The sequence below is a fragment of the Neopelma chrysocephalum genome, unplaced genomic scaffold (assembly GCF_003984885.1).
Source record: "Neopelma chrysocephalum unplaced genomic scaffold, ASM398488v2 Primary Assembly neopelma1_26b, whole genome shotgun sequence".
Lineage (NCBI taxonomy): Eukaryota > Metazoa > Chordata > Aves > Passeriformes > Pipridae > Neopelma > Neopelma chrysocephalum.
The window spans coordinates 3,402,690-3,415,180 of NW_020897696.1; the positions used below are offsets into that span (position 1 = coordinate 3,402,690).

General features: G+C 43.1%; 1 protein-coding gene across 2 annotated transcripts in view; it reads left to right on the forward strand.

The window, feature by feature from the left end:
- F13A1 (coagulation factor XIII A chain) overlaps nucleotides 1-12,491 on the forward strand; it is a 207,029-nt gene that overhangs the window by 146,297 nt on the left and 48,241 nt on the right. For both annotated transcript variants that reach the window (XM_027676244.1, XM_027676245.1), the window contains 2 exons: nucleotides 849-997; nucleotides 6,621-6,809. In XM_027676244.1, the coding sequence (XP_027532045.1) occupies nucleotides 850-997; nucleotides 6,621-6,809 (337 nt within the window). In that variant the 5' untranslated portion in view covers nucleotide 849. The remainder of the gene's footprint in view (nucleotides 1-848; nucleotides 998-6,620; nucleotides 6,810-12,491) is intronic.

The following is a 12,491-nucleotide window of genomic DNA, read 5'->3' on the forward strand; positions in this document are numbered from 1 at the left end:
CTTTGGGAAGAAGTTGTCTTCTCAGTCATTAATATTTTCTTAGAAGGGTGGCATGGCTTTTTCATTGCTATATCCTTACACTGAAATAGATGTGAAAGCAGTTTTGAGTAGCTCAAAGAAAAGTCTGTGATCAGCCTACATCTAAGATTTCCCTTAAGGACGTTAGTGGGAGAGAAATAAGTGGATAAGTGCTTTTTTCTTTTCCCTTTTTTCCCTTTACCCTTCCTCTCTTCCTCCCCCCCCTCTTCTTCTCAAAAGTGGATTGTCTGGGTGCAGGAGTTAGCCCTTTAGATATTGGGTGTTGGTGTGCATAGGGACAAAAATACAATTCTCCACTAATCATACACAGACTGCTGTAGGCTGTAGTATTTGGCTTGACTGCAGTATAACTTATAATGTCATTTTTATTAGGGAAAGGTAGTGTCTGATGCGCTTTCTGGAAATATAATTTGCTGGTTTGGATTCAATAATGCTGTTATAGAGGGTGGGAGACTGAATGATTTTCCAGTTCTTTTACCTGAAACTTCCTAATGTTTTTAGTGTCCTGCTTCTCCTAGGCAAATTATTCTGTCAGACTTCCCTCTCCTTCTCCTGCCTGCCCTTCTTCTCTTATTCATGTGTTTTGACAAACACAAAATGCCTTCCAGTCCTTAGAGAGTTGTACTTCTTCATTAGAGCAATGTTTCTTGCTGCTCAGGTTTTATTCTTGTGAGTCTAAAAACATGTAGCTCACTAGCACCCCACACTGCTTTTGGTTTCTCCCATCTTACATGTACCATGCTGGCTCATATTTGCTTTTTCCTTGCACTCTTTCTTTCTTTCATGGTATTACAACATTTTTGAAACAGGATGTCTGAAACAACGAGCACCAGAGAGGAGAAGAAACCTCCTCTGAATGGGAGAAGAGCCCTCCCACCAAACAACTCCAATGATGAAGAAAATGAGGTCCCTGAGGTGGATCCTTTTGGGTTGATACCTAGAGGATTTAATCCTAAAGGTACAGTGTACAATTAAGTCACAAGTCTATTTTTATATCTTCCCTACTCATTTGGTTTGTGAATTAAATCCAAACCACTTTTTTCCTTACATGTTTCCATCTCAGATAGCTTTTCTTGCTGCTTTTGAAAAAACTTACTAAAAAAACCCATGTGCATGAGAATGTTACCACAGGTTATGGGTAGGAAACGTGAGGAGTGGAGAAGCTGAGTGAGCAGTTTTCTGCTTGAACTGTGGGATTAGTTAAAAAAAGGCAGGAATGGGGTTTCCCAGTTTGATCACAATCACGGAATCACTTTAGGACCTGCTGGCTTCAGGCATGGTGGTGGCTGCACTGGGTGAAGGGGCAGAATGAGTGTCTTCTCTTAATGGCCCTTCTCATATATATGGCTCTAAACTGGCCATGAAACTGCTGCAAAATGTTGTCTGGCAGGGAAAACTTTTGCTAGATGTTCAGCTCACTCATAAAAAAGAACATGAAACTTAAAGGGATACCCATATTTTTATTTGTTCTCCTATGAAATGTTTTATAATTGTTTGGATGGGGGAACAGAACAATATAGTAGAGGATGGACAAACCAAAGTACGTTCTCAGTGCCAAATCTTTGGAGTAAACCAGAAAAAAAAAAAGGTAAGATTTGGCTTAAAAGAAACCAGGATTAACTCCTGAATGAATCAGTAATAAAATGATGTTAAATTGTTTGCCTATTTGAAATGAACAGCAGAACTTGTTGAATGTCGCAGATCAGGGTAGCCAGATGTAATAATACTTAATGCTCAGAGGGGACTCCTGATCCAGGGTTGAAAGAGTGCTTAATAAATGTGGACAAGCATTAATTACTGCATTTTACACATTGGGAAGCAGGCAAAGAGATTTTAAGCGACAAGTTGAAAAGCATTATTTCTGTAATCCTAATCATGTGCCTTAACCACACATTCCTCTCCCTCCTCCCCTCCTCCTCCTTTTAATACACACACATTTCTTTAAAAAGCTTTTTTTTTTTAAATGCCTTAGCAAACCAGTGGTCATGTTAAGACTGCAGAAATTTTGCTTGAACCTATTCAAACAACCCCATAGCTCTGGGGCAAATCTGTGTGTTTAAATTATCAAACGTAATGCAGTACAGGTCCTGGCTAGGTGTTGTTTCAAACCAAATATGGTCACAGAAGCTGGAAAAGTATAAGTGTGGGATACCTTTGAAGGAAAGCAGCCTGTAGCTAAAGCCCACCAGTACCAGGAGAAAAATTCGTATTGCTTTTTGATGTGTTTCACATCAGGCTTTGAATGAAGTATGGTGCTGGTGGGTGGCAGCCTCTTGCTTTTCAAAAATGCAATGGAAACTTAGGAATGTTGGGTCAAGTGAGTTGAGGCAGGAACATGTGCTTAAGGTGATGCTGCTGTTGAGAAAAACATCCCTTGTCCAAAGTGAGGGTTTGTGTGGCCATTGGGTAAATCTGGCTGTGGGACTGGTTCAGCTGAAAAATAAATCTGTGCATAACAGGCAAACTCTTATTGTACAGCTGAATCTGCTTTGCTGTGCAGTTCTTTCCAATGCTTGTAGCAACAACATGCAAGGAGGGACCTGAAGGGAAGGACTACAGTAGCATTCCTGTTTTGGTGCATGTCAGCTATGATATGGTGCCTATGATAACAGCTGATATAAGTGTGGTCCCTGGACATACTGTTTGGAGTAGGATGCTTAAGTCACCTGTCAGACCACATTAAAGGTTTATAGCCCAATGGAACTCAGCCTTACATTCAGGAGGTTGGCCCAGAGCACTGTCAGTGTTGTGTAAGGGGAATAAAGTGAGTGTCTGTGGCAGAGTGCAATAGGGATCTAGAGCTGTGGGCACATCCTTGGAGAGGAGTGCTTGTGATACCTCCTTCCCCTTCCCTTGCACACCTCTACACTTCTGGGTTGTCAGATTTTTCTGTAGTGGTTCCCTGACTGTATTGCCGCAACACACTGAAAAAAGCATTTAAATGCTTTTATCTCTTTTATTACAACTGAGGTGTTTTCTAGCCTTTGGACACCTGCTATAAACATCTAAACGTCTGTGTCTTCACCTGTGTCACCTTCAGGGATTGCAGTCAACACAGAGCCATCCAGCGAACGGAGGTGAGGGCACAGGCAGTCCAGAGAGTCAATGGATGTCAGTTCCAGGGTCATCCATACTCTTCCCAGCTACACGGGCTGCAGCAACCAGCCACCAACTGGCCATAATAAGAGGTTACATACCAGGCTCACATCATTTAGATGCCTAAATTTAACTGAATTCTGCCCTTGATCTGTGCAGTGTAGGAGTCTACAGCTGAGCTAGTCACCCTCGTTTCCCTTGACAGCCAACAGAGAGAAACAGGCATTTTTAGGGTGTGATTCATTTGACCTATTTTAACTACTACTCTAGGATGAGGTAAAACCCTGTGCTTGCCTAGCTCTCTGCTGACACCCACTTCTACTCCGCTGAACCACAGTCGGAGCGAGCACGGAGGCTGCCGGGTATGGCTGCCTCCCCAGCCTGGTCAGTGGGCTGCCTGCTGTTGGAGCCGGCTTGCTTGCAGGAGGAGATGCTTGGTTAGGAGGACGTGCAGCCCCCGAGTGCTTCTTCAGCAAGAAGCCCGAGTCTCCTTGAACACGCTTGTGCCGTGTCCTCCCCCTGGCTCATCCTAGCCAGCTCATCTCACTGCAATGTGTTATGAGGGCGCTCGGTGGGAGTACACAGCCCTGCAGCCCCATGGTCTGCAAGCTCCCCACGCACCCTCCTTTGCAAAGTCCGGTGACTCGCCAGGCAGTCGTGCTTCCCCTGCTAGAAGCATGATAGGCACCTCCTTTGGAAATTCATGCTTTTTTTTTTTTCAATTCAGAGCCCTTCCTCTGGTCCTTCAAGGAAACCTGATGTTTGAAGGCTATTCTTGTTATTTGAAAAACAGCTCAAGCTTGTGCTCATTTATTTCCATGCAAACTTAACATTGCAAAAGCTTTAAGAAAGCATCACATTGCTGCCCCTCCTGCAGCAAACCTGCTTGCACTAAACAGTAGATACAGCTACAGGCAAACCCTCAAAGGGACCCGACTTCAAAGTAGGCCTCAATGGCCACTTGTCCCTCACAAACAGATGAGCATTGCCTGGAGCCTTCCTTTGGATCACACCCTGGGGATGGTGTTAGCACATCCCATTACCCTGCTCATGTTTTGTCCTCCGTAATTTCTCTTACTGTAATTATCACAGGCTCAGTCACAGGTTATCTTCAGCTGGCAAGCTCAACACATATTTTAACACTGAGACTGAAAATGAAGAGTGTTTTCTGCAGATGTGTATGGCTGTGTTCTGACAGGAGCCATGTAAAGTCCTGAGATAAAATAAAGCAAATACTGAACTGACAGCCCATGGTGGCTTAGCTTTGCAGTTCCTTGAAGGGGCTAAGGTAAGAGGGAAGGGCAGGGTTACTCTTGCCTTTTGTTTCAGAACAAGATGAAAACACAACAAACCCTCAGCTCCATTTTTATGCCTCCTTGGAAGGAGGGAGAAGCTAAGCCATATTTTTATTCATAGCTTCACCCCTCACAGAACCCTAAGATACACAGCTTTTACATGCAGTGCTTTCAACCTGGAAGGGACTGGGAGATGTAAGAGGAGAAACTCTCCCCTGTCCCTGCTTTATCTCTGCCTGGGAAATTCCTGTCTCATGTAATTTAATTGTGAGCTTTGTCAGCATTTTTGTGAGTGAGCATTGGTAAGTTTTGCAGGGATGGAGGCGAAGACATGACCTACTTCATGGGGGGCAATGAGAATGATTTCTGAGCAAAATACATTTAATATTTCACACAGGTGTCTCTGTAACTTCATTAGGTGCTAAAGCCAGAGGGGTTTTACAGAAGTTACTCCAGGAGCCTTATGAATTGAAAAGAGAATAATAATGACATTGCCATGGGACTTTAGACCTGACTCATGATTGAACAGGGTATTCCAGCCTTTCATCAGATTAGGGTTAGCAGAGGGCAGATAGTTTTGGGTTCAGCTATCCAGGGCTTTTCCATGAAAGGTTCCTTATCTTGCTGTGTCCTCAGACATATTCCTTTCCTTCTGTTTCCTGAAGGATAGTGATAATGCCAGCGGGAGCAGAACTTATTCCTATTGCCCTTACTCCTATCTCCCATTAGCTGCTGCCCAAAGCCCAGGCGGGGTGTCTTGGCTGGAGTAGGAGAAGGACAATGCTGGTGTCCAGGGAAGGTGCTGCCTGCAAGGCTCTGCCATTTGTCCTCAGCTGACTGCTCTGCAGTGTCTCCCTGCCTTAAAAGACAGGCAACATGCAAAGCTGTTGTCTGAGCTTCTGTGAAAGGGGCCACATTCAGCCCTCAGTGACTTGAATATCCAACTCATTCAGTGAGCACATCATTCCTGATCACAGTGTACTTAGTAGCAGGCCAAATTAGCCATCATCAAAAGTATATACAGCTCCACCAGCTGCTGTAAATGTGCACCTCTTTTTGCCAGGCATGAGTTCGGCTCTGTCACTGTCACTATAAAATGCAGAAATTAGATAGTTTCTAACTGTCAGCACCTGGAAAGACAAGCTGAGAGCTGCAAATCTAGCTTTACGTTTCTGTCTCTCTCCTGGTGGTAAGTAGTAATGGTCCTCCTCCTGGCAGAGGTTTCATGATTATGTGCCCAAGCATGTAGGCAGAAGAACAATGTCCAGTTCATTTTCATGTGGTTTCTTGTTATGTTATCCTAGAGAGGATTCCCACCATGAAGATTCATGGTATGATACAGTCATGTAGCTTATGGTGACTGCAAGTGCCTTTGGCTATCCCAGTGCCACCCCACACTGGTCATTAGCTGAGTAAATTACTCCTAGCAGTGTTAGTCTATAACCCTTTAGATAGCCCTAATTTGAAGGGAGTGAAGCTTTGCCTGTGCATGCTTGCCTGTAACTCTATAGTGTAATTATATACTATAATGGTATATATAGTTTTCACAAGAAGACACTAATAGCAGTGGAGGTGTACTAAGAAGCTGAGTCTAGACACATACAGTACACCCAAATCTTATTTAATACAGGCAATCCAAGCTCTCAGCTGAATGCAAGATCATTAACTGCCTCTCAGGCTCCTCAGCACTCAATACCGGTAGCATTTTGCAGACATTAATGTATTTAAGTATCACAAAACCCCTGTGAATTTGCATTTTAAAAATGGAGGGCTGCAAGAAGGGAGACAAGAAGCTGCAACTGTCAAAGGCCTACTGATTGCACTGGTAAACTTGTGACAGCAAGGCCTAGACTTGCAGAAAGGTGATTCCAAAGGACAGATGGAGCCAAACTCTCCTTGGGGAAACTCAGCTTTCCATGCCTATCAACCAGTTCTTACTGTGATTGCTTTTGCTGTGCACTAGAAGACTTGTAGCCTCCGTGAAAATGGCAGGTGGACAGAGAAGTGTCAGTCCATAAGTCTCTGCTCAGCCAGGGGGATGTAAGCCCCAAACAGATCCAGTGTGCTCTTGCTATGTGGTGTTCCTTCCGCAGAGATGAGGAGGACATGGCCTCTAGTGATGTTGATACCAATACTGACTTTCTAACATACTGATTCCTTCCCCCTCTGTTCATTTACATGTCTCTGCAGATTACCTGCGTGTTGTGGATATTTATATGTTTAAGGAGCCCCATGAGATCAACAAGAAGCAGCACCACACTGACAAGTACTACAATCCCAAGTTGATAGTGCGTCGGGGACAGCCTTTCCAAATCCAGATTGACTTCAATCGACCTTATAGGCCAGAGACAGACCAATTCTGGCTGGAGTATTTAATGGGTAAGTGCCTGGCAAGGGCTGTGTCTTATCAGCAAAGGAAGGTTGGAGAGTCTATCATAAACAGGAACATAGCAGTACTTAATGGCTGGGTCTTTTCCTGTTCTGATTGATAAACCATAAAAGCAGGTTTAACCATAGGCAAGGAAGTATTTTTCTAAACAGGGTCTGAATCCTTTCTCGAAAAAGTCAGCAGAATTTCATGTAAGAGAAGAAGAAGCAGTATTTGGGGGTTTCTGTATAGTAAGAAGTTGTACTTTATTAATCTTTCAAAGTTGTATCTGGTTAATGCTGCGTAGCGACGTTGAAAGGTAAGTGGAACAGGAAACATCTTTTATTAGTATTTAGGAGATGCAGGGAGGAGGATTCTGATGTTTGAGGTGGGAAAGGTATGAACAGGGTAGCAAAATATTGATTACAAAAGAAGGGAAATTATACAGGGTGGAAGAATCTTGCAACTTTGCAGCCTGCATTTACAACCAACTTGGTAACAACAGAGAAGGTTCAAAGACTCTAGCTTTGGACCAGAATCAGAACCATAGATTCATTGAATTACTAAGGTTGTAAAAGCTCTAAGATCATTCAGTCCGACGGTTAACCCAGCACTGCCAAGTTCACCATTAAAGTATGTCCCCAAGTTTCACATCCACATGTGTTTTGAATTCTTCTTGGGGTGGTGATTCCACCACTTTCCTGGGCAGCCTATTCCAATGCTTGATAACCCTTTCAGTGAAGATATTTTCCCTAATATCCAATCTAAACCTCCCCTGGTACAACTTGAGACCATTTCCTCTTGCCCTATTTCTTGCTACCTGTGAGAAGAGACTAACCACCCCCCCCCCTTTTGAGTAGTTGTAGAGAGTGATAAGCTCAGCTCCCCACTGAGCCTCCTTTTCTCCAGGCTAAACAACACCAGCTCACTTAGCCACTCCTCATCAGATTTGTGCTCCAACCCCTTCACAAGCTCCGTTACTCTTCTCTGGACACACCCCAGCAACTCAATGTCTTTGGTGTAATGTGGGGCACAAAACTGAACATAGGATTTGAGATGCAGCCTCACCAGAGCTGAGAGACTTACTCAAGACGACATCAGAAACTTTCTTCATTTGTTGCAGAAAGAGCAAGAAAACTTTTTCTTCTCACTGTGAGGTCTTCATCAGATACCCATATCCTAATGCATCTGTTGACTCATTGAAGGTACAGGACTAGAGAAGGGCCTGACCTTACTAGAGAAGGGGGAAAACAAATGACAGAGTTGAGCTTCCTGCTATGCTCCAAAGATGGCCCCACCAAATGCTGGTCCCTACAACACAACTCTGGGAAACCCCCAGCTTCATCTAGAGTGATCTGGTAGTTTCTGTGTTAAGACATCAATGTTTTCCTTATAAACTCTTTAAAGTAGGTTATAATTGATGTTTTAATTTACTTTCCTGTGAGAAGCAGCTCTGAAATTTGTAACATTGATTCTTTTCCATCGCTGAATTATGATGATGTGGGTATTTATTAGATTTGTTACTTTTTAAAGCTAGATGGGCGTTTATCTCTTAAACATATGTGCAGTGAAAATGTTACTGTCTGCACATTTTTTTTCATGGGTCTCTTCTTTCTAATTTAAATTAGGGTTGGGAGGCATGTTATGACAGTCCAGTGAATGATTGGCTGAAGAGCCACAAGTGCCTTTAAAAATTTAATATGCATAAATATCATTAGTTCTTTTGGGATTTAATTAAATTCAAGACTGTTCCCTTACTCTTTATATGTTTAAAACAAACAGCTGTATCAAGAAGAAGTGGAAAATGGAACATTTGTTTTTTATTGCACTTCATGCCGTTTGCATTTGTTTTAATCAGATATTCTATATTGGAAGAAGAAAATTAACACTTCTTTTGACACTGCACTGTCCACTTAAGAGAACACATTCATTTATTTTTCTGATGCTTTTTCATAATACATTCATCCACTGTTTGTACCTTGAATCTCTAAGCATGGATAAAAGTGCCCTCATCCTCAGACAGGGTAGGGAAGGGGTTAAATGCAGCCTGAGCCAGGGGAGACTGCAACAAACTCATCTCTGAATGATTCCTTTGGGTCAACCCTGAGTCTGTGGTGGAATTCCCCTCCCTGTTCTTCACTGTTATTGTCCTTCCTGTGAAAAGGGACCAGTGTCCATGTGTGGTGGCTGACAACTGGCTACAGGGAAGGGCTGCATATACAGGATAGTGTACAGCACTACTGCCCTCCCCTGCTTTTATGTGTTCACTTCTGTGAGCACCACTGCCCTCTTGCTACAAGGACTTTAGCTCACAAAGATTCAACTGGGAGATGTTCAGGCTCCTCTTGTAGGAACTGGTCAACAGTCAGTGCTCCACAAAAGTTTCTCTCTGTGAACATGTGATGAAAACGCAGTATATTTGTTCTCAGAGGCTAGCAACAGAAAGCAAAACAAAAACAGTCCACAATGGGGAAGGAAAATTTAGGGATTATGTGCTTGACTCTTGCTACTTCTCCTTTTAGTGGCAAGTCCAATGTTTAATGCTGAGAAGAAAAGATTTCTCATACTTAGTAAAGAGCACTGAGTGCTGAAGGTCTTAGTGCTGTGCTCTCAAACCTTTTGTCATGGGAAGACGTGGCCATTTTCATCCAGTTTTTTTCTGTTTGTCTTCCTGAAGGGCAAACGTTCACCTCTCTTACTGCCAGCTGCCTGAACACCAGAGCCCAGTCCAAAAGCTCTTGCCCAGGCTGCCTGTGAGCAGCGGAGAGAGGCAGGCACCTCCAAGCGTAGTTTAACCCTGCTGTTTTAAAATGGGATGAACTCTCTTCTGCTTCCTCTATTGACTCTCTCCCATAGACTAGGCTCTGACTTTAAGAACACTAAAGGCAGGGGAGGTGAATCCTGCCCTTTGGCACTGTCAGGCAGAAGCTACTCCTAGGGAGCAGCTCAGACAACAGCTGTACAGCAGAGGCAGCTTGAGCTCAAAGAAGCATTTTGTGCTGAAAGAATACCTCCTAGGAAAGTGCTGAGTTTGAGAGATTAAAGTGATGGACACACAGAAATATTGCCAGGTTGTTGTAAAATGACCTTTCCAAGGAGCTCTCTGTGTGTCTGAGCAGTAGATTTCAAATGGTGCAGCAGAACTGTAGAATAGAATAACCTACATTGGAGGGGCCTCCAGAGGTCTCATCTCTAGCCCTTGCTCAAAGCAGGTCCAGTTTGATCCAGTGTCTTTGAGCCTTGCCCTAGGGACAGGTTTTCAGTAGCTCCAAGGATGAGGATGTTGCCCCAGGCAGTGTGGACCAGGCTGTCCAGAACTGCAGAATATTATGAGTGGTTTGAGATTCTATTCTCATAAGGTACAAAGCTACTCTGTGGGGATGGCTGGCCTTGGTTCCCAGGGAATTCAGTTGGAGCTGGGAAAATTCAAAGTCCGTTTTTGCAGGGCTTTTCCTACAGTGCGGGCTGTTTATACAACAGTGTTGTATGAAGCTATTCAGAAATTATTAGCTCCCAGCCCTGGGAAATTTCCTAACATTGACATTAATCCATCACAGAATTTTTATCCATTAAATACTAATTTTGCTCCTGAAAAATGTGACAATGGTAATGAATTGATTCTCTGTGTGTGCGCAGAACTATTCTATTTCCGTTACTCTGTAAAATTTACTTTTCCTTCTTTTTTTTTGCTTCTGTTTTTGCTACTTTTACATCATTAAAAAGATGATTAATGAAGCAAGTAAAGCAAGTAGAGACTGCTTAAATCTTCTAATTGATAATGAATCAAGGGTCCCTGGGACAAATGCTTCTTGCGTCATGTGAAACTAGGTCTGAAACACTCACAGAACAACCTTTAATAACAATCTTTTTTAATCCACAGTCTATTTAAACACCATTCACACAGAGGTTAGAATTCATGGGTTAAATTGTTTAAGCAAATATGTATGTGTTTGTAAATATATAAATAATTCACCCCAATATCTTGAAAGTCACTTTTACAGATATTCTTCTGTGATGGTTCCTTATGACTAAAGTTGTTCTTGCTTTAACAGACTGTTTTCTGTAGAGTCATCATCGGTGAAATTGACTGAAATGCTAGCATGTGAATTATTATAATTCAGTTTTGCACATAATCCTTCATTAAATTAGGACCATACTTGCCTGCCAAAGTATGGGAAACAATAAATGTGCCAAAAAATCCACATGGAAAAATATCCCCTTATAAAGAGTAATTGGATGTTATTCCAGTTCTTGTGCTGGACCACAGCCCTGCTGCAGTACCTATGGTTTGAGAGCTGCTCCATCACCACATAGTTCCTACCTTGCCACCCACTTCCTGGCTTTTAGAAGAGGAAAGGTGAGCATCACCACTTGGGTCACACTCATTTTATTGGTCTGGGGTTGAGATGAAAGAGCCACAAGTGTAGTTGATGTGCTTACATCTAGTTCCCCCCAGTGGGAACCCCAGTGAGCCCAGAGCAGCCCACAGACCCCTTCACCCATCTTGGTCTCTCCAGACTACTGTCTTTGTGGTGATGGGAATACTTTGTGCTCCTTCTAGCTTTCCCTGATGCTGGCTTAGCCTGGCTGAGCATGACTCCCTCACCTGGGGCAGACAGTTTGTCATGAGTGCTGCAAAGTTTCCTCCAGCACTGCTGCGCTGGCAGGGATTTCTCTGAAAAGCAGATGTATTATTAGATGGGCTTATACAGCCTTCACTCTTGCTTTTAGTAGTAGTTTCCAGTATGTGGCTGTAAATCTTTAAGGGGCTGATAAGTTTATACAGTGCATCCTGACCCTTAAATGGCTTCATAAATCTATATATATTGGTCTAGCCCTTAATATTAATATGGACATTTTATTCATTGACATACTTCTGGAACAATCATAAATTCCAGTCCTCCAGGTTACTATCACCTTTCTACATGTGTGCATGTGTGGACACCCACACACCCATCCATATGCTCTCATCAGGCTTCTATAAATCAGGCTTTTGGCCTGAGATGAGAGCAGAGACTTACTGCTCCTTTTTCCAAAGTCTTCCCAGGCCTGCTCCAGAAGGATAGTTATAAACACAGAACAGCAGCTAAGAACACAAAGACGTTAGAATTGATCCTGGAGCATGGCTTATTTAGGTGACACCAAATTCCCACTTATGGTCAGAGGGATAGCTGAGTTCAATTAAATAACCAGGGGTCAAATTCAAGACATACACGCCAGAATCAATGGAACTCTTCATACAGTCCTACAGTGTCCACAGCCTTTCCCTGTTTTCACAGCAGAGTTGGGCTAAGTGTTATTCCAGGGTTATTGAGGTTTTAATGATTTTGTCAGGCAGTAATTCTGCCTTAGTGGAAAGTATTGCCACCCCTGCTGTCACCTGTCCTCCTCAGCAGTGCTGTGGCAGGGCATGTGGTAGCAGAGGGGCTGGAACATGAGATGATCCCCAGCACCTGGAATGGGATGTCAAGCAGAGTTCTGCCTCTGGGTAAAAGTTACTCTTTGGAAAATTTTGGATCCTGACATTTTTAGGAACCTTCTTTGCACCACACAGGAGCAACTAACTTGTGCAGGAGTCAAACTGTGCTGGTGTTGATACTTAATGCTCAGAGTTTAATGAATCACTAGATCTCTGTTTCACAAAGAGATACAAAAAAATTGAGCAGAGATACAGAAACACCTGATGGTCTAAA